The sequence below is a fragment of the Equus przewalskii genome, chromosome 1 (assembly GCF_037783145.1).
Source record: "Equus przewalskii isolate Varuska chromosome 1, EquPr2, whole genome shotgun sequence".
Taxonomy (NCBI): Eukaryota; Metazoa; Chordata; class Mammalia; order Perissodactyla; family Equidae; genus Equus; species Equus przewalskii.
Window position 1 is genome coordinate 140841511 of NC_091831.1, and position 21751 is coordinate 140863261.

The 21751-nt window shown below is 33.2% G+C and overlaps 2 protein-coding genes across 45 annotated transcripts in view; one reads left to right on the top strand and one right to left on the bottom strand.

The window, feature by feature from the left end:
- Window positions 1-21751, top strand: part of FAM227B (family with sequence similarity 227 member B) — a 202296-nt gene that overhangs the window by 65833 nt on the left and 114712 nt on the right. The window contains exon 12 of one of the 44 annotated variants that reach the window (XR_011528639.1): window positions 4593-5067. The exons of 42 other annotated variants lie outside the window; for them this stretch is intronic. The gene's annotated coding sequence lies outside the window, so the exon portion shown is untranslated. Of the gene's footprint in view, window positions 1-4592; window positions 5068-21751 lie in introns of those variants that run through there. One more of the 44 variants, XR_011528638.1, reaches the window with a different exon arrangement.
- The window catches only part of FGF7 (fibroblast growth factor 7), a 58925-nt gene continuing 39945 nt past the window's right edge, over window positions 2772-21751 (bottom strand). The window contains exons 3-4 of the mRNA XM_008521516.2: window positions 4964-5067; window positions 2772-3899 (exon numbers count right to left, since the gene is read on the bottom strand). Of these exons, the coding sequence (XP_008519738.1) occupies window positions 3705-3899; window positions 4964-5067 (299 nt within the window). The 3' untranslated portion in view covers window positions 2772-3704. The remainder of the gene's footprint in view (window positions 3900-4963; window positions 5068-21751) is intronic.

The following is a 21751-nucleotide window of genomic DNA, read 5'->3' on the forward strand; positions in this document are numbered from 1 at the left end:
GTATCATATGTGTGTAAAGTTGGATTATGAGAGGTGCAGGATCTTTTGTGTCTTATTCATGCCCAAGTATATGGCACTAGCGTAGTGGTGTAAATGAAGCCACGTGATAAAACTTGTACATCTTTCTGATGCATCACTTTTGCTCGCTGGTGTGAATTTCATATTAAAGCAAGCACAGATGTATTATGGAATAAAATGTAAAAATCACATAAGTTCTAAGAGAAAGGAGATTTTCAAGAAATTATGTGTCTTTGGTGGGCCTCTTGCATTATTTCTTAGACTCTTATTCTCTACCTCTACTATTATTGGTATTTCAGTAGAAAATTGTGAGAGGCACTGATTTAGGTTGTTTGTAGTTATAGAATTGCTTTTCCTACGGCTGGTCCCATAGTCTGTCTCTGTGTTCTTTGTCACTCTAGAGAATAGAAGAGCAAACTTTAAGAGAAGGAAACTAAGAATTTATTTCCAGCATCCTTTCTCTTCTGTCATTAAGTTGAATTTATAGCCAACTCAAAAGCTGATAACTTATATTATTACTTTTTAATGTAAAAATATTTTAGTCCAGTAATTGCCTTGAAAGTATCTTTTTTATTGCTTTTGTTAACGTTTTAGACTCATTTAATTTTTTCCTTCTGAATTGTTAGAAACCTATGTATTTAACCAATTTTCTCTTTCAAAGAACATTTTAGAAAAGGTTACTCTGTTTATGTAGACATTTGGTGCAATGCTCTCCATTTACAAATAAAGAGGTACATGTAAGAGTTGAATAGGAATCAGGATCGGAAATTGCACCATTTCTTTTCTCCTTTTGAGTCAAATCATCACAGTATAGACTAATCATTGTATATGAAGTGAATTGCCAAAACATAAGTCACATTTGCATGCAAATGTAAAGATTATATCTCAATAGAAATTTTTTAAATGAGACTGCTAATAGTAATAATCCTTATAATCTAAGAGTAGGAAGCACTTGCTAAATGACCTAGATTCTTGCGATGGCTCTAGACCTAACCAACTACATGACTTTGGATGTATCACAATCTCAATTTCCTGGTCTAAAAATGAGTAGGAGGGACTAAGGCCCCTTGCAGATTTAAGATTCTAGAATTCTAAGTATATATAACTAGTGCAGGTTTTGTTTTCTGAAATTTGCATAATAAATGTAAAAAGGGAGGCAGAAACAAAGAATTAAAAGTGTTTCTAGAAACACTGTCAGATTGGATTTACTGCTAAATATTGGTTTGCTTAATTCAGCATTGCTGTGTAATTTGATCATAACTGTAACTCCATAGACAAAGTGTATTTGATCTTAACATAGCTTGATCTTGTAGATATATATGCTATTTCTGTTTAAATTTCCATATAATTATATTTCACTTTAAGTTTTAAAAATGAAGTAAGATTAATCCTATGGATTTTCTTTGATATTCAAACGAATTAATTCATATGAAAAATTGATTATGGACAGACTTTTTGCTAGGCACTAAGAAAACAAATATGAAAAACACAGATATGTTCACAAGACTCCAGTCACAGAAGCCTCATCTAGGAACCTAGGCTAGCAAGGGCCTTGAATCAGGTAACACTTAAGAATATCATTCACAGAATCTCCCTAGAGTGTATCTGAGGAGGGACTGTTCTTTCTAGCTTCCTACAGCCTGGTCATATAGGTGAGCCACAAGAAAATCAGATGAATCTGTTGTTTCCATTGACTTAGACTTTTCATGTAACTCTCACCTATAAGTGTATTACCAGATAATATTTATATAAAATAAAAGGACTTGAATGACAAATACTTTTAAATTAAAACCACCATGGTTAGCATACCAAGGGTTTAATTTAGATAAACGTTGACCATCCATTGATGAACACATAAAGAACGAATGGAAGAATTATGAAGTGGAAATTTATCTTTCTGATAAGCCCATTATCTGTAGCCTGACCTCAAGCCTTCGTGATATTCAGGGCCTCGAATCCCTAACTATATACGGTTGGCCCTCTATATCCACGGGTTCCACATCTGTTGTTTCAACCAACCACAGATGAAAGGCCTGTGATGGTTCCGTTTATTTACATAGCATTTACATTGTATTAAGTATTATAAGTAATACAGAGATGATTTAAAGTATAGGGGAGGATGTGCATCGGTTATATGCAAATGCCATGCCATTTCATATAAGGGACTTGAGCATCCACAGATTTCAGTATGGGTGGGGCTCCTGGAACCAGTCCCCCATGGATACAGGGGGATGACTGCTCTATTTGGGGCATTGTGCTCTTGCCATCTAATAGGAAAACAACTTTCAATGCTGCCATATTTTGAATGGCAGAGATTTCTAGAGATTCAAGAAATTACTAAGTGTAAATATGCATATTTTTAACATATAGTACTTTTCTACTCACAAACTCAAATATAGTCTAACTTTGAAATCCTGTAATTCTTTTATCTGCAGTGATTTTACTTGTATGATCCAATTTAATTAACAAGAGCATGTGGCAAAACATATTTAACATTTTTATATTGTTCCCTGTGAGACATCTATTGTAAGAATTGCTGCAGGCTGTCATTTTTGTCTGCCATCCAGGATTTGCTGGCCCAAGTGCTGTGTACTAGACTTGGTGTTGGTCACAAAGGGGAGGAGGAACTTGCAGTGGAGCCAGACGGTTTTGTTATTGCTTTAGAATTAAAAGCATATGAAACAGATACAGCTTATTAAGGTTGTTTTTTTATAAATAACATAAACTTAAATAACAAAACAATAAAGTTCAAATACAACTTAAAATAGAGTTTAATGCTGTAACCACAGAAAAAAAGCATGATTATTTGTGGGAAGAACATTATTAAAAGCCATATTCCCAAATATGAATTATACAAAAGATAGATTATGTTACTTGGAAAAAAAACTTAAAGATTTTTGAATTTTACTTTTAGGGATTATAAAATGTTATTTTGTGGCAAGTGAGATGAAGTACAGTATTATCATCATTATTGCTATTTTATGTACAAGATTTTGAAAACATTCTTTTAGCAATATCCTTACAATTTGAGCAGCATTAGGAATTTTGTTATTATTAATAGGTACAAGCATGTTCTAATCCTATACTTTGTAAAACTGCCTATCTGATTCAATTCCATAATAGAATTTTTGAGAATATTCATTCTTTTCTGATTAGCATTTAAATGGATTATAATTTTTCGCTAGAAAACATTTCAAATACTGCTCACTTTCCATAGTTAGTATTGGCTTGATTATCTGACAAATCATTCCAGCAGCCTTTAGGTCTGACATATTTTACATAACATCATCTGCATTATTATTATTATAGCAGCCATTTTATAAGCAGATAGGAATATTTAAATAATCATCAGATAATCAAATCTAACATACTCTTAAGGGTAAATTAATTTAAGAAAAAACATTACTATTACTAACATCATGATTGTACAACCAGTTTTACAATTTTTTACAACTTTTAGTTACTAAATCTGATTTTTGTGTATATTTTTCAAATCTTTCTTTAATGCAGTCTCTTAAAATAAACATAAATGCGCAAGTCCAGCTTGATCAGTTTTTCAGTAGTTTTCCAGCCTTTCTTGGTTTCTCTAAAAAAAAAAAAAGAGAAAAGAGAAGAAAAAGAGAAAGAAAACAGTCCACTTAAAGAAATCTCCCTGCTGGAACTGGTTTCTTATATACCATATATGATTAAGTTATTGCCATAGGAAGAAAGTGGGCTGTTTTCTGTTCTTTCTTTGTTTTTTTCCCTCTAACAGGAACCCCCTTTTGATTTAAGGCAACAAACATTTCTCCTCCACTGTGTGTCCATTTAGCTGAAGCATATGTGTTGTAATGGTTTTCCAGAATTAATTCTTTGAAGTTGCAATCTTCGTTGCATTCTTTCTGTTGAAACAACAAACAAACAACATTATCCCAATGATTTTTAGAGGGGCTCAATTTAAAAAAGAGTAAGCAGTAATATTTGGAAGAATCAAAACATATCTGACTTTTTCTTGAGTGGGCTTAACAGTTTATTAGATATAGGTTAGACTATTTGCAAAAAAAAAGACATCTTAAATTTTAAAAAATAAATAAAATGATACACATTCAGTTATGCAACAGTTTCAAATACATAGCTTTTTGGCGGTCAGTTGCTGCTATTCTTTAGTATTAGGAGCTATTTCCCCCTAATTAGCAGCTCTCATATTACTATGCCCAAGACATATTCCCTAACCACTCAGATTTTGATATAATTAGCAGAGCCCCTGCCACTAATTGTCACAACTTTTCTTCATTTGCTACTACACTACCTGTGATAGTGATAGAAAATAGAAAGTTAATTTATTTGTTCATCCACTCAACTATTCATGAACAAATAGGTTTAATTAAACTTGTTTTTATGTAGCTAGCCTGTGCTAGGTATTATGCAGGGCTGTGGGAATACAAAGGAAAGTCAGTTGTACTTTATGATAGTGGGATGAACTGTTACATATTTCACATTGTGATGAAGTAGGAACAATGGGAATGCTAATGGTTCAAAGCCCATGATTGTGAGATTGATGTTAATAAATGAACTTTTGGATTTTTTTCCCCAAGAATTTTCATGTCAGCAATGTGCAAATTGGGCGAACTTTAACAAAAAGAGCTTTAATACTGACAGATGGAAATTTTAAATGGTAAGTATCTAAAAATGCACATGGAATTTTAGAACTGGCAAGATCCACTAGAAGTCAGTTAATCCAACTCATTTTACAACTGAAGGAACCAAAGTTCAGAGACCTCAAGCAATTTGTCCAAGGTCACACAGGGAACATTTTTTCTTAATGCTTGAATATAAAATGTTTTAATGAAATTATTAAATTATATAGTTAGAGAGAAATTAATTCTATTTTTACTTTTCAGAAAGGCAAGATGTTTTTGACAAAAATAAGTCTGAAAAATTAAGTCTAAGCTATCATTATAAATACCTTTGCATAGAGTTTTCCTTCTTTGTTCATTGCAAGATAGTATTCACTTTCTACCCCTTTGATTGCCACAATTCCAACTGCCACTGTCCTGATTTCCATGATATCTGCAAGAAATCAGAGAGAGAGATGTCAGTTATTCACCCAGCTTTGCACATTATCCAAGAATGACCATTTGTTCTTATTTCTGTTTCAACTGGAGGTTGTTAAGTTTATTAATGTGATTATTTCCTCAGCCTGAGATGCCCTACCCATAATGCAGACACACAAAAACCAGAGTGGTCCTTATTAAATATGGGGAACGCAAACTGTTGATTTTGTATTTTGTAGAAAAAGATATCTGGATTCAAAGAAATAATTAGATATTTGAATTTAGCTTTTTCTTATCTACAATGACATTTCTAATTTACTATGATATAGTAATAGCTAATGTTTATTAAACTCAAACCTCATGCTAAGGGTTATTCTAGCTCTCTTATGTATTAGCTCAACTACTTTTCACCATAGAATATGAGGCAAGTACTCTTGTTATCTCCAGTTTACAGAGCAAGAAGCTCAGGCACAGAGAACTTCATAATTTGCCCAAATTCTCTCAGCTGCTAAGTGGCAGAAGTGGAATTTGAACCCAGATGATCTGGTTCTTAGTCATTATATAATCCTATCAAACTATATATAATAAGCTAACAGCTTTACTTTTCTACTTAAATTCTATCTTAAAAATTATTGCTAACAGAATATCTCTTGAATATACTGAAATTGAACAAAATTCCAATTAAAACAATTGTAAATGATGGTAAACAGAGCCTACTACCTTAAAAAAAGATCAAATATTTTAAACTGATATTAAGTTTTTTGATAAAAGAAAAGACATTTTAAAACCAAATTATGAATCCTGCTCCTATGATATTTTATAACTTTATACCTTTCTAATTAATTTTTTAATCTTTGTTGAAATTGTTTTGTACTACCTTTTTCTTTTATTATATATCTTTCCCTTAAGTGTTGTATTTTAATGACTGATACTAAATACAGTAAAATCTCAAGAAATTTTAAAAAATGATGTGGGAATTAAAAGTTTAGCAAACCTTTTTCTGTAACTGCTGTATAATGACACCTTCAACATGAAGATGCAGCCATGAGACATTCTCTCTCCTGTGCCTAACACGATGCGAAGAAAATTCCAGCTGAAAATTATCTGCATAATTCAAGATTCCAAAAGCTGTTTTCTAAAATATTCATTCAAGGGAAAAATCTGATTTTTTCACTCCCTGCTTTCACTTCATCCTCTTATTTGTTATTTTTGCTTCAGTTTTCCTATCTGGAAAATAAAATTGTTACCCACTTTATTGGGATTAATGTAACCTAGCTAATATTTGCCGTGTGTTTCACATATATGCTGCATTAAGAAACCATTTCCTAGTATACTATGCTTAGCGCTTGTCAGAGCTCATCCAGCTGAGAGTTCTGTAGCTACTCATCTATAAACTGAGGTCTATGAAGAAAATGCAAAGGAATGGGTATTAATCTTTTTAAGTATTTGTGAAGCATTGTCAGAGTGCATAGAACCAAGCTGTAATTTTAGGATACAAATTGATAAAAACAGCCCTGGTTTCTGAACTCCAAAAATTAAAATCTAATATAAACAGCAAACACATCATAGATACACCTTAATTAAAAGAGAATAAACCTAGTTCTGGAAAACACGGGCCTGAAGAGGAGGCTAAGGGAAATTTTAACTATTGCTTATAAGCATATAAAGGATGTGAGGCTGATGCAGTCATGCAACATTCAACAAATCTTCACTGAGAATATCTTCTATGTTAGGCTCAATTCAGAGACAAACCCTGCCCTCTTGGAGCCCTGTAACTCTTCTTCCTGTTCATTAAAGGAAGATCAAAGGGAAATAATTTACCATGCAGCAGAATCCGGTTAGGTTAGATTTGTACTAATACAATGAAGAATACTGAAGAAATTAATTGATTCAACATATATGCAATACCTTTAAAACTGAGTAAATGTATCTATTTAAGGACACATGGAGTAGTTGGTTTCCAAAGATCTTACTGCTATAAAATTTTATGAGGATGTCAATGTTTTCCTTTCCTTCAAATCCCTTCACTCTGGCTATTCCTCCCTTTATTCAGTGTTATATTTTCTCTTATCTGGAAAGGAGAGTACTGATGCACAGGCTTAGGGTATCTTTCATGCTCAGTTGTAATTAGGGAATGGAATCTGTAATGTTTGCTGTCTTTTCTTTTATAGACCAACTGTCCACAAAATACAGCTGTTGAATGATAGAGGTCTTGTTAATTATGATATGTGGACACCTTCTCTTTTAAGTCCAGTCATGACGATATGTTCGTATTGTCCCACGTCCAAACCCTTTTCCTCTGTCCTCTGCCTGTCCATTGCCTACCATACTTTTGTTGCATTCTGACCCTCATTAGATAATGAACATTGTTAACTTTATCCCTCCACATATTGGGGTTAAGGATATAAAAAAAAATCTTTAGATTTTTAACAACCCAGTTAAAAAGTGGGCAAAATATCTGAACAGATATCTCACTAAAGTAGATATACAGATGACATATAAGCATATGAAAAAATGCTTAATCTTTAAAGATTCTACCTTTAACTGTGATGAGGATAGACTTGAAAATGGCAAAGTTCCTGATTCAGTAATATTCTTAGTTGTTTGATGTATGTAAACAATTTCTTTCACTAGGAAATCAACAGATCTAGAAGTAGATTGCTTGGGACAGCGTTAAGTAGTGTTGGCAGAATCAATCGTCCATTTTCCTCAACTTTCTAGTCTGTTTTGCACCATGTGCTGTGCCCTCTTTTATTCAGGAAAACCCAAGAGTGAAGAAACTAAAGTTACCACTCTTGTTCAAGTGCAGAGTGGGCAGTAACGTTCCTACAGATCACAAAGATCTGTAGAAGAATTAACTATGTAAGCTTATGAAATCCTGCCCTCCAAACCAGAAGCCAGAGAGTTGCTCAGAAAATATAATATAAAAATATATAGAGTGCAGATATTGTTAGCTACGAAAATAAGTTAATTTTTGTCTACAGTATATCTGTTGCCTTATATAAGACAAATATAAGAGTTTGTCTTTTTTGTGGATCTGGATTTATGTTTAAGACAAGTTTATCTGTGTAAGTAACAGTAAATTTGTTCCCAAATATGTAAGGCATATTGCATGGGTGCATCAAATTGTTAACATAATGAGTGTGGTAGCATAATAATAGGGTTCAAAAACATGAAAGAGAGGAGCTGGCCCAGTGGTCTAGTGGTTAAGTTCCTGAGCTCTACTTCAGTGGCCCTGGGTTCATGGGTTCAGATCCTGGGTGACGACCTGCACATGGCTCATCAGGCCATGCTGTGGCAGTGTCCCACAAACAAAATAGAGGAAGAACTGGCACAGATGTCAGCTCAGGGACAATCTTCCTCAAGCAAAAAGAGAACAATTGGCAACAGATGTTACCTCAGGGGCAATCTTCCTCACCAAAATTCAATAAACAAATAAATAAATAAAAGAGAGAGATCAGCTCACACAATAGAACATGAAAAAATGAAACAATGTGTCAAGTAAATTGGCCATTTAGCCTTGTTAACAATATTTTTGTCAACAATATCACCAACAATAGTATCTATTTATTACTTAGGATCTCACCCTTACACACGCTAAGGAATATGCCCAAAATGGCTTCCTATTTTTTCCTGTGGTTTAATCATTCATGAATTTATCTAAACCTTTTTGCCTATTTATTATTTAAACCTGTATCACACTTGCAAATAAGAAGTGAACCTTAGTATAAATTGCTATTACTTTTTTAAGAAATTCTCCAGCATCTACTTCCAGAATTTTAGGTGTTCCCCTAATGTATTTCAAAAGTTAATGCTAATTCTTTGTTCTTATTACCAATAGCATTTGTGATTTTAAAGTGTTTTAACTTTCCTGTTTGAAAAAATTTACTAAGAATTTATATTTTAGAGCAGTTTTAGATTTACAGCAAAACTGAGGGGAAGGTACAGAGATTTCCCATATACCCACTACAACCACACATGCATAGCCTCCCCCATTATCAACATCCCTCACCAGAATGGTACATTTGATACAACTAATGAACCTACATTGACACATCATTATCACCCAAACTCCATAGTTTCCATTATGGTTTACTCTTGGTGTTGCACATTGTATAGGTTTGAACATGTATCCATCATTATGGTATCATACAGAGTCTTTTTCTTGCTCTAAAAATCCTCTGTTCTCTGTCTATTCATCCCTCACCCTAACTCCCCACCCCTGGCAACCTCTGATCTTTTTACTGTCTCCATAGTTTTGCTTTTTTCCAGAATGTCATATAGTTGGAGTCATAGTATGTAGGCTTTTAGATTGGCTTCTTTCACTTAGTAGTGTGCATTTAAGTTACCTCCATGTCTTTTCATGAGTTGACAGCAAAAAGAATTTTAGTGTCTCATCACACAGAAAGCCCCCCATCCCAGCTCCTTGAATATTTCTTTTCCCTGAACCTAAGCTTTATGTTTAAAAGTTTTGAGGGAGCATATATTAATATAAATGTGCTAGCATGGTAACTAAAAATTATTTTAAAGTTGAAAATAAGTGGAGTCAACGGTTTAATGGTTATTAGGTCAATCAGGACATTTAATTTTGTCCTTGACCAAATAAACTTTCTTGGGCACATTAAAACTAAGAATTGGTATCAACAAAGAAAAAAATTTTTAATGTTGAATGTAACTTTTATGATTTCCTGTCAAACCTGGATTGTTGAGTGGGAAATCTTATCCATTATATATTTTTATTACATTTAAGGCTATGTATTCCATTCATTTTATATCATAAAAGTACAACCAAATGCATACATATATACCAAAAATACATCCAGTGTATCCAAAATAAAAATCTCTTAAAACTCAATGATAAGAAAACAAGCAACCCATTTAAAAAGTGGGCAAAAGGTCTGTGAACAGATGCCTCAACAAAGAAGATACGCAGATGGCAAATAAGCATATGAAAATATGCTCAATGTAGTATGTTGTTAGAGGATTGCAAATTAAAATAACGAGATACCACTACATAACTATTAGAATGACTAAAATTTAAAAAACTGACAATACCTATGTGGACACGGATGCAGAGCAAACAGAACTCTCATTCATTTCTAGTGGGAATGCAAAATGGTCAGCCACTTGGAAGAGAGTTTGGTGGTTTCTTAGTGAACACTAAACACTCTTACCATCCGCTCCGGCAATCCTGCCCCTAGGTATTTACCCAATTGAGTTGAAAACTTATATCCACACAAAAACCTGAACATGAATGTTTACAGCAGAGTTTTATTCATAATCAACAAAACTGGAAGCAACCAAAATGTCCTTCAATAGACGAACGGATAAACAAATTGTGGTACATTCATACGTTGGAATATTATTTAGCCATAAAAGGAAATGAACTATCAAGCCGCACAGAGACATGGAGGAAACTTACATGCATATTGCTAAGTGAAAGAAGTCATTCTGAAAGGCTACATAACTGTATGATTCTGACTATATGACGTTCTGGAAAGGGTTAAACTCTAGAGACAGTAAAAAGATCAGTGGTTGCCAGGGGCTTGGGGAGAGGCAAAAAAAGGTGAAAATGTGAAGCATGGGATTTTTAAGGCAGTGAAACTATTGTGTGTGATACTATAATGATATTATGTGTTTATCAAAACACGTAGAACTATACAAGGCAAAGAGTGAACTTTAGTGTAAACTATGGACTTTAGTTAACAATATGTATCGCTATTGGTTCATTAATTATAACAATGTGCCACATTAACGCAAGATGTTAATAATAAAGGAACTGTGAGGGGATGGGGGTGTTATATGGAAACTCTATTATCTACTTAATTTTTCTGTAAATCTAAAACTGTTCTAAAAAACAAAGTCTATTAATTTAAAAAATACAGCCTAGATTTTAATTAATAATATAATATGATTGAGTGTATAGGAAAGTATACTGGCATTTTTTACTGTTCTTGTCTCAAATATGTACTGCATCTGGAGGTTATTATTAATTATTATTAATAAGGTCATTGGTGATGGATTAAGATCTGCTTACCAAGCTGATGACTTCTCTTTGTGATATATGGACAGTTATGAGGAGTAACGTTATAACGCAAACATACTTTTGGAAGTGTAAGAAATACAAATGTTCTATATCCAGACAACTACTACACTTGTAAGTGTGTGATATCTCTCAGATGTATTGGGATGGAAAAATAACTGAGGTCCAATAGTATTTTAGAAGCCTGATCTGATGACTTTCATTGTGATGTCATCAAAATATCTGGATATTAATTAAACACATCAAAATTCAGTTAGTGTTTTCTCTTTCTACAGAAAGGTAATTAATGATGCCCAGCAGTAGATGCCAGTTGCTACAAACAACATGATGGAAAATTAATTCAATAGAAATTTAGAAGAAAGAGGTGTTATATACATACTAAGTGATCAAGGGAGGATTTGAGGAATAGATAGAGCTTGAATTACATCTTGAAGGATGGGTAAGGTTGACATAGAATGGAAACATGGAATGGGAACATCATGCTAATTGAGAAAGAAAAGTACATATAAGGCCGTAGAGGCAGATTCAAAAGTCATTTTCAGAAGATTGAAACTAGAGCTGTCTGGAGTAGGAAGTGTATCAAAATAATAGGAGAAAGTGGAAAAGGAGTTGGACCAGATTGTTGAGGGTCTTGATTGCCCATTTAAGGAATTTTAACTTTTCTTTGTATACAATGGGGAGTCATTGGAGGTTTGAAATTTGAAAAATGTCGGGATATAAATTGTGTTTTAGGAAAATTCATTGAATGTGCAGAGTAAGAAGAGAAAAGGACTGGAACTGTGTAAGCCCTGCTTTCTTCCTATGCTAATATTATCACACATTGACCAGTAATGGATTATTATTGTGATTTTTAAATAAGTTAATAAACAAATGCTTTCAAATGTCTCCATTTAATTATTAATACAGGAAGTATCAGTAGTTATAACCCATATGAACAAAAGCTCTTTGGTGTCCTCAATAATTTTTAAGGGTGTCAAGTGGTCTCGAGACTAAAGTGTTTGAAAACAGCTTTTCTAAATTAGTTCTATTTCTCCTGGTCTGTTTGGTTGCAGTTTGACTGTACTTTGTATATTGTGCCCTTGTATTTGTGGGTTGAATGTCTTTGGCTATTCTATATAACTCTCTATATACATGAGTTTATAAATAGAAGCTCCATGGCACATGCATACAGAAATGCTCAACGTGCTCCAAAATGTCTGGAGAATTTCTTAATGATATTTAAGAATATCAACTTGCAAATTATGCTTAAATTAAATAAATAGTAAACTATGTAAAACATTCATGTTTCATCAACTTGGTTACTAGTTTAATGTTAGTATGGCTTTAATTAAAGAGTAAGGCTAAGATATGTGCCATGACTTTTGTACACTGGCTCAATTACAAGGATAGCAAAGAATTTTTCTAAATATGTGCTGTATTTTTGACATATTGAAATCCTATATCTCAGTGTTATGTTTTTTACATACCCTGCATGTAATTACTTCAATTATTATTGTGTGTGTGTATTTGTGTGTTTGTTATTATAAATTCAGAAGAATTTCCTTCATAGAACAGTTGATTCTTGATTCTCTCTCCTCTTGTCTCTCTTGGGTATCTTCAGTCCCTCCCTTCCTTGTCTTTTGATTACAGAATCCACTTTGCAAATTTTTCTCTCAATCAGAGCAGTTTTAAGATCTTCATAGATCCTAGGTACTGTTATTTCCTGAGACTACTCTACACAGAAAAAACATTAAAATACATCTGTATTTCTTATTAAATACAATGTTTTATAACTATTTTAAAGTTTTGCATAAATTTTCTTTTGAAATTACTTGGCCTAAGGTAACTCCTTGAATTTACTGTTAGCTATACTTTTTCTGCAAATATTGTACACTCTTGGGAATTCTTGAAAAGTGAAAAAAATATTATCAAGCTGTTTTCAAATGTTAGGGAAAAATTATTAATAAATTTAATAAATAATGAAGTTGGCATAATGGTATTTTTACGTTAAATATTTGCTAATCTCTATTTTTTATTTTCTTTTCAAATTTACCACCAATATCTTAAGTTTAAAGTTGTAAATATGTTTGTAAGCCCTTGAAGTTTTCAAAGGCTCTAGGCTCTGTGCCTATGGACCAAATAAAATGTCCCTGCCCTTAACTCTGAAACCTTTTTGAAAGACTGTCCCAGTTCCTTTTCACTTGCACCAAATTTCTTGGACATATAGACTAAATCTCCTCACTTTTCCTCAGTGTAACTCTTGCATTCTAACTTCTGATCTCTTTATTGGCTTTCTCTCTTTAAGACCATCAATGACTGCCTAAGTGCCAAATCCTAGAGTGTTTTCAATAGTCATAAATTCATCTTATGCATCTTTTGATACTCTTGACGTCTCTTGTTCTATTCCTAATCCTTACTGTTTCTCTAATCCTGCACTACTCTGATATATTAATTTATTCAAAAATGATTAATTTTTGTGTTACCATATCTATAGACCTTTTCGATAATTTGTTATATTGTTTTTTAGGTTTAAAAGTCTTCTTTCTATCCCACTGTCTGAAATACATTTTATTCCAGCTTTTATAGTTTGAGTTTTATCAAACTATAAAAATAAATGGTTTATATTTTTCCACAATATCTCTTAAATTAATCTGGAATTAATTTGGTGGTATGGTGTGAGATGAAACTCTAGACTGGTATTTTATTCCTGCAAATAGGTAGCTAGTTATTTCAACATTATTTCTTAAATATTACATTCCTTTTTTTTCCTGATGCAATACCTTTCTTTTACCTTATATCGGCCGTCTTTTTTGTCCCATTGGTGTATCTGTCTGTCTGCTGTATACCCACGTTAATTTATTGTAAGTTACCAATTCTGAAGTGGCTCATTACATTTGTAGGTAGCCCTGATCCTAGGTGTTACTAAATGCCCTTAAATACATCCTCTAAAGCCATGCAGAATATAACATAGCCTTTCAAAGAGATGAAGACATTGGTTAGGCCCCCATCAGGCAAAGCATCCATAATTTCTTCAGCCCTGCCTCATACAGCATAAATTCCAGACTCTTCACCAGCTATATTACTTACTTAAAAGCAGTTTCTTGGCAAGAACTAGATATAGGCATAGATAGAGATAGAGATTGAGATAGAGATAGAGATAGAGATAGCCTACGACAGAATATTTTTTATTATTTTCCTTGATATAAACTATAAACCACAGTAATATATTCTCACCATCTTCCTTAGGAATATTTTTAATCATTTCATTATTTTGGAGTTTTGATATAAAGAAAAATGTGCCTATCAAAAAGAAATTTTATTTCAGATTAATATATTTTTCAAGGTTATTTTATAAAGTTTGTTTAACTATAATCATATTATATATATAAAGACAAGTGTCAACTATTCCCTTTTAACAAATAATGAATGCTTCTTTATTTTTTTTAAATTGATTCTGTAGAAAAAAGCATGATTTGTGAACAAATTTCAAAATGACCTTAGATGGTATGTGCAAATTTGAAAATGTATTAAAATAAATATAAAAGTCATAGCATTAAAGATGACAAAACAGACTTTCTTACTCTGATCTGGTTATTAGAATCCTTCTAGTCTATGCTTTAAAAAACTTAGCTCACTTATTTTTTACAATTTTATTTAGTTTCTAAATTATGAGATAGGAGAAATAGTATCATTCTGCTATTTTCAAATAGTGCTCCATAAATAAAGTAATGAAGATGTATAATGACCCCCCAAAAAGTGAAGTCAACTCCAATATGGTTGTCACAATCTTTCCTGCAACATGCAAAATTATGTAACAAATATTTATTGAGTATTTACTATTGCCAGACCCTATTCTAGACACTGGTACTTTACTGATCTGGAGAAGATTATCTAAAAGTGAATTGTGGAGTTATCTTTATGCTTCTTATTAACTTATCTTTAAGGCAATGTCCTTTATGCTTCCTATTCTTAACCAACAGCCTGTTAAGGTTATATTTAACAGTGTATGACAATGAATGAACTTATTCATATAATAGAGATAACCATCATGATTAGAGTAAATGATTAAAGGATGAGTTAACTAAGTCTTGAGCAAATTTATCTCCTCTCTAATTGCCAGGCATCCATATTGATATGTCTGTAGAGGGACTCAAGCGATTCTTTTCTAAAATGGAAAAATATATAATTGATTTTTTGAAAAAATATATAGAAGTTGGAAAAAGACTCTTATGCCTTTAGTGAAATTAATCCCCCAAGCACCTTGGAAACCTCTGCGGGGTGCACATATAATCTCTTGAGAAATGGTGAGTTGAATTTCCTAATTCAACCTAAGATTATGTTAACTATTTTAGAAGGAGTGACACACTGATGGCTTATATTGAGGTTGCAAAATGCCCAGGACTTTAAACTATGAGTAAATCACGTCTCCTACATTTTATTGTCATGCAACTCATTTTTTCACTAAAGTTTGGATCTTTATGTTTCTGTGTAACATTTAGTATTCCTTCCTATCACAATTTTTTAAGTTTTAATTCAGCCACCTCAAATCCTGTTTGTAAATTGACAGGGAATAAATCATAAATAAATGATACATGAGTATTAGAAAATTATTGCGCCCATCATATAAGCTATTTATAAGCTTTCATTTATTTGTCATTGGCAAATTTGAGAGATGTCTTCATCTCTAATGTACAATGTTTCGATGTTTTTTTCCATCTGCTATTAATCATTGCACTCTGTGCTTTTATATACCTGTTTGAAGTTATACGTTTTGATCCTGGCCCTTTTCTCATGAGGCATACTGGGCTTTCTATTCTCTCCTTGTCGTTCCTGCAGTCCTTAAGTCTTCAAGTTTGTGACAGCACAATGTCATTCGTTATATCATTCATTTATTCAAATATGCAGGCATTTTTCTCTGCAACTTTCTGAACAAAGACTATTCATTGTTCCCCAATGTCCATTCTCCTCTTCTTCCATAGCAATAGAATTTTTAGCTGGCTGCACAAAATAAACATTTCCAGTCTTCCTTGCAGCTCAGTGTGGTCACGTGACCAAGTTCTAGCTGATGCTATGCGAGTGTAGTATCCCATGGCAACTCTTAGAAATCTTCCATAAAAGACAGCCAGCAAGAGCCCTTTGTACCTAGTTTTTCTTCCTTTATTCCATCCTCCTGATGGAATATGGTTTCTACCTTGGATTATGAGAACAAAGTGATTGTGGAACAGTGAGCTCAGTGGAGCCTGGAAACTCCCAAATATTTTTGTGGAGCAGAGTTGTCATTTCTTCAGATGTTTACTGGATGGAGAAATAAATGATTTTGTTTAAGCCAAACCTAATCTTAATTAATGCACCTCAATTTCATTTCCTATCAGATTCGTTCTTCATAAAATGCACATAAAAATCCAGAAGCCCATTTTTTCAGTTATTCTAAGCCACCAGCCAGAAAGACAAGTCCTATTTTCAACATTATTGTTAATAGCCAGGTGTTTACTTTCATAGCTTTTTTCACTTCTAAAGTCATGAGATTAAACTAGAGGAAGAAATGAAAACAACACCTGTGCTCTCATGTCTTTCATTTTCCTATTCAGAACTTCAGTGTCACTGGAAATCCCAAGTTTCTTCTTCTTCTGGTGCTGTTATTCATTCCCACATGTGTCAGCATTGAGTTAGCTGAATGAATCGTCACTGGCTCTCCTTTACATGTTGATACACATGTCAGGAGCACCCCGGCCCCCTTAGTAAGCTGTGTCAAACCTGTGTTCAATTGCTTCCTAGCCAGGGCGTGATCTAATTTCAGCTAGCCTTTCTGAATGCTGCTTCTTGTTACACAAAGCATGAGATTCTGTTGTCAATCTTTCAGAAAGATCAGATTCACTATTGTTGGTTAGAACATCATAACTGTTTATTTGTGAAGAAAACAATTTATTGAGCACTTAGCTATGTTTAGCACTCTGCATATTTGTTCTCTTTCTTCTCTGTATCAATTTATTCCATTTGCCATATTCTTAACTATAGTTTGGATTCCCTAGCCTTTTTAGATTTCTTTTTCTTCTTGGCTTCTTTCCTGAATTAGTCTTTTGACCCCCTCTAGAAATGGTCGGTCGTCTTCTCTAATAAGCTGTAGCATAGGAAAGAGTATCTCAAGCCTTTTCACTTTCACATCTAGCCAAGAAAAACAGCTTTTATTTGTGTTACACATGATTGGTGACCATCTCAGACATAAAGACAAACACAACAAATATGTCTTATGTCACTCCAAATAGTTTGCTTGCTGTCTTTACATCCTGGAATTTCTCCTGGCAAGCTGTTGAGTTCCTGGAGGCATTTCTTTTCATTCTTTCTGGCCAATCCCCTTGTCACTACTTCTATACTTTGTTGACCTTCTAGGAAGTGGAGCATAAGTGGTTTAATGTCAAACCTAGCTTTTTTCAGCAAATATGCTAGAATGCAAATACTCAACATCTAGTTGACAACAATGGTTCAAATTATTTCTATTCCATTTTCTCACTCCTCTTGCTACGTCCATTTCCTTGACTTGTAGGCCCAATGGCTCTTGAGGCTAAAGCAGAAGGATAAGGAGGTGGAGAAGTCAAGGATAATTTCAAAGCTGGCAAATTTTGATAATGAATACATGAGAAAAGGATGCTATTTTTGTTGAGGTGGGACTGATAATGTGTTTGAGTTTTATGAAGATACGGAGTTTGAAGTGATAGCAGTTTTCTGTATCCTGTTTCTAAGTTTGACATAAGCAAATCAGTTTGTGATCTAAATCCATAATAAAATTCTAGCTGTACTAGATGTGATGAATTAAGAGAATTGTTTATGAGCAATTAAAAATAATTTTGCATAGCCCCCCAAAATTTCAGACTTTTAAAAATATGGTGCTTTTAATTTTTTTAATATTTAATATTTACTCAGTGTTCCCAGTGTTAGAGGAATATCTGGAGGTGTTACTTGAAGTGTACTCACATTGCTTCCTTCTTTAATCTACCGTCTACAATCACATCCTGCAATTTCATCATTTTTCATGCTCTGAGGTCTTCACTACTGAGGTCTTCAAAAGATGAGCAAATCAGAATGTCCCAGTTTGACTATAATTGTATGTACGGCTTGAATTTTACTAGTATTAAGACATAGGTTGAAACATAATCACCATATTTATTTAATACCTTCCTCTGTTGATAAAATGGAATCATTAAATTCTTTAATTGTACTGTGAGAATTCTTTGGTTTGATGTGGATACATAGTTCCTCAATTCTCTTTCCTTATCATTATTTCTCATTTTGAATTTGTTTATTATTATGATTTCCTAGAGTCATAAAATTTTGAAAAATAATGGCAGTTTATTTTAGCCAGTGGCTTCTCAAGCATATTATTGCTATTTATCAATCACTTTTAAAGGCATAGCTTACTTGTGACCTGGATCCTGGTAATTAAGAATAGTTCATTCACTAATGCCAGTAGTTGTTGTAAATAAGGTTCTCACCTACTTTTAGTCTGCCTTTTAGTAAAATCAGAGTATTTAAATAAATTATTTATTGAATTCTTAGTGACATCCAATAATTTAATCTATAAGTCTTTTTTCTGTTCTGACTCTAAGAAAGGGAATAAAAAATTGTTGTGCTTTTAAAAGCCAAATGATTTGGTGGCCTGAGATTTTAGGATTAAATAAAATAATACTTATATATAATTTATTAGAATTGATTATAAAATATTTTGAAGATTAAACTAATTCTAATGCTCCACACCCTTCAAACAGAAATAGAATTACATTTAATTTTATGAGTATCTCTGGAAGAAATAGCAGTTTTGTATATAGATGGTACTCAGAGAAATGAATGTTATATTCACCTCTAACTGAGAAACAATTCTTGCGAGCAAATATGTTTGAAACCAGAGCAAAAAAGTCTCACATTGACCTTGTAGATAAATTGCTTATAAGAAAATAAGACTCATGTACCATTTTAAATTTGTTTTAGCCTTAAATTTATTTTTAAGATGGTTTATGAATGCTTTATTTTCTTGTAAACAACTTATGTATTGGCCTTCTATCATGAACCAAGTTTTATCAAAATTTCAAAATTACATAAGATATATTCACTTAAGAACGTGTAGCTGCCAGTGTTTTGTTTCAAGGTGTCAACCTGAAACTTAAGCAGGTGACCTTTAGTAATGTATACATGTCATTCAAAATCAACTTCCTCAGGTTATAGTGAAACAGACAGACAAGCACCAACTTATCTTAGGTTGAAATAAATTAGTTCCATCAGGTAAGCAGAGTGACCACTTAACATGGAAGACAAATCTCTTTTTTCAGGCGAGTTTTGGATTAGGATCATTAGGTGGGTATGCTATACACATGCTACCTTTGCTTCCTAGAGGCAATGATTCAGTGTTTGAGTGAGGAAAGAAGTGGATTTGTTTTCCCCACATTTCCTTAATGACTTTCACTTGGAGTAGGTGGCACAAAGGACTTTGTGGAGATAGTGTCTTCCAGCAGGTTCCAGGTTCTCTTACTTTTCCCACAAACCCTAGAATCCACTATTGTAAGATAACACCATATATGATTGATAATGCTAATCTTGTCTTTGGATCACTTTACCCTAAAAAAGCATGCCCTGTAACGTTAAATAACAGATCTAAGACAGAGCCTTGGACTACACTAAAAGAAATTAGAAAACTAATCAAATCAAAGCCAGCAAGAAAGAAACACAAGTAGATAAATTATTACCAAAAACCAGAAAGTGTAATTCCCATCACACCAGCATGAAACTCAAAACAGTTCCACATGATTGCATAATTGCTGGTATCAAATATAACTGAAATATCCTGCAACAAGAGAATTAATTCCACACCATGATCATCATTGAGGGATAAATCAATTATGGTTCTCATCAATCCTATATCTATTCTATAATGATGTCAAAACCCACTTAAATGACTAGTCAGGTTAAGTAAAAAGAATTATGTCATTCAGGGATTTATCAAGAAAATTAATAAAACATTTGAAAATCTTTGGAAAGTACATTAGCATGTGGTACAGTGATGACAGTGTTTTCTTTTGAAAGAATTTAAGTTGCAACAGCTTGTTTCAGCAGAGTTAGAACTATGCCAGAATTAGAAGTAAGCTATTCAGTTGTGCAACAAATGGGATAATTCCAGTGGCGTATTACTAAAGAATGTTACGGTAACATCATTGAACTGTATTGCACAGAATTAAATTTCTGTCCCGATTTACTAACCTTTTCCTTATCATCTAGGGTCTCTCTGGAACACGAGGTGGGCGGTTTTCTCCTTTGGGCCAGGGAAAGCTTGTTCCCTGAATCAGACAGGAGGAAGTGTTCTTCATTTGTCCTGTAATCTCTGTAGGATCTGAACTTTTATTCAGAAAGTGTATCTGATTTTTATCTGACCATGTAGAGTATGTACATCTGCTAAATACAGCACTTTACTTTGTTCTAAAAATGGTTCTAAAATTATCAGAATAGGTGTGTATACTATGATCCCAGAAAATGTGCGAAAAATATCAGATTTTTATGTGAAATGGAAATAATTTCCTACCACCTAGAAAATCTGTTTTCTGGTTTTTCCTAAAGTCTAAAATATCTTCAATAGGAAACTAAACTTTTCATTAGGTGAGATTAGAGATAAGGTTCAAAATACAAATATACCTGGGAGAGGTAACACACAGACATAAATTCGTGCTATGGTATAAGTGACTGTATCTTCTCCAAGAGCAGAATTTGATTTTGCTAGAAGGGAATGAGCACAGAGGCACCAAGAATGAGTCTGAAAGGGGAAAATGGTCATAAAAGGAAGAAGTTATGGAAACTTTCATTAACATTTTGCTGACAGCTAGCTCTAGGAGTCAAGATGTCTCACACTCCATCTAATTCATAGAGACACGAGCTTGGAAGATAAACCACACATCCACTTTATCCCTCTATTTTAACTATTAATATGTCCTGTAAAGTTTTGTTGTTTAACTTGCTTTTAAATGTTTTGCCACTCAGGCAGTAAGATTATTCTAAACACTTTCATTTCATATCATGCTGGTAAACAACATTGAAAAATTAAAGGATGATTAAAAGCCATTTTGGCCATTGGCTGTTGTAGAAATTTTTAGGCACACACTCTTTCCTAGCAATCTAAACAATGAGTTCTAATGCAGAATATTTATATTTTCACAGAAATGAAAGTGAAAGGAAAAAGAGAAAGAAGTAAAAACGTCCTAGTTTACAGAGCAAGATACTTAAAATATCTTTTAAAAGACTCAGACACCCCAAACTCTTAACAGAATCTCAGATTTGCCCTTTCTATATTACCAAATGCATATCTAGCACTTCTCTTCTCTTTCCGTTACCATCACGGTAGTCCAGGCCTTCATTATTTGTACTTCAGCTATTTTTACAGTTTCCTAACTAGCCCCCCACCTCCAGCCTCTCTGACTTTATATGTACCCTTTCTGTATTCATAAAGGACATATTATAAAGATTACTGTTCTCTAAAACCTCAATGGTACACCCCCTAAAAAGCAAAACAAAATAAAACCTCCTTTACTTGGAATTAAAGCCCTCCAAAATCTGACACCAGCCTACTTTTTACAGTTGTCTCCCATTGTTTCTCTACAACTTACATGAGCTTTTGGCCCCAAACAAATTGATTTACTTGTTGTCT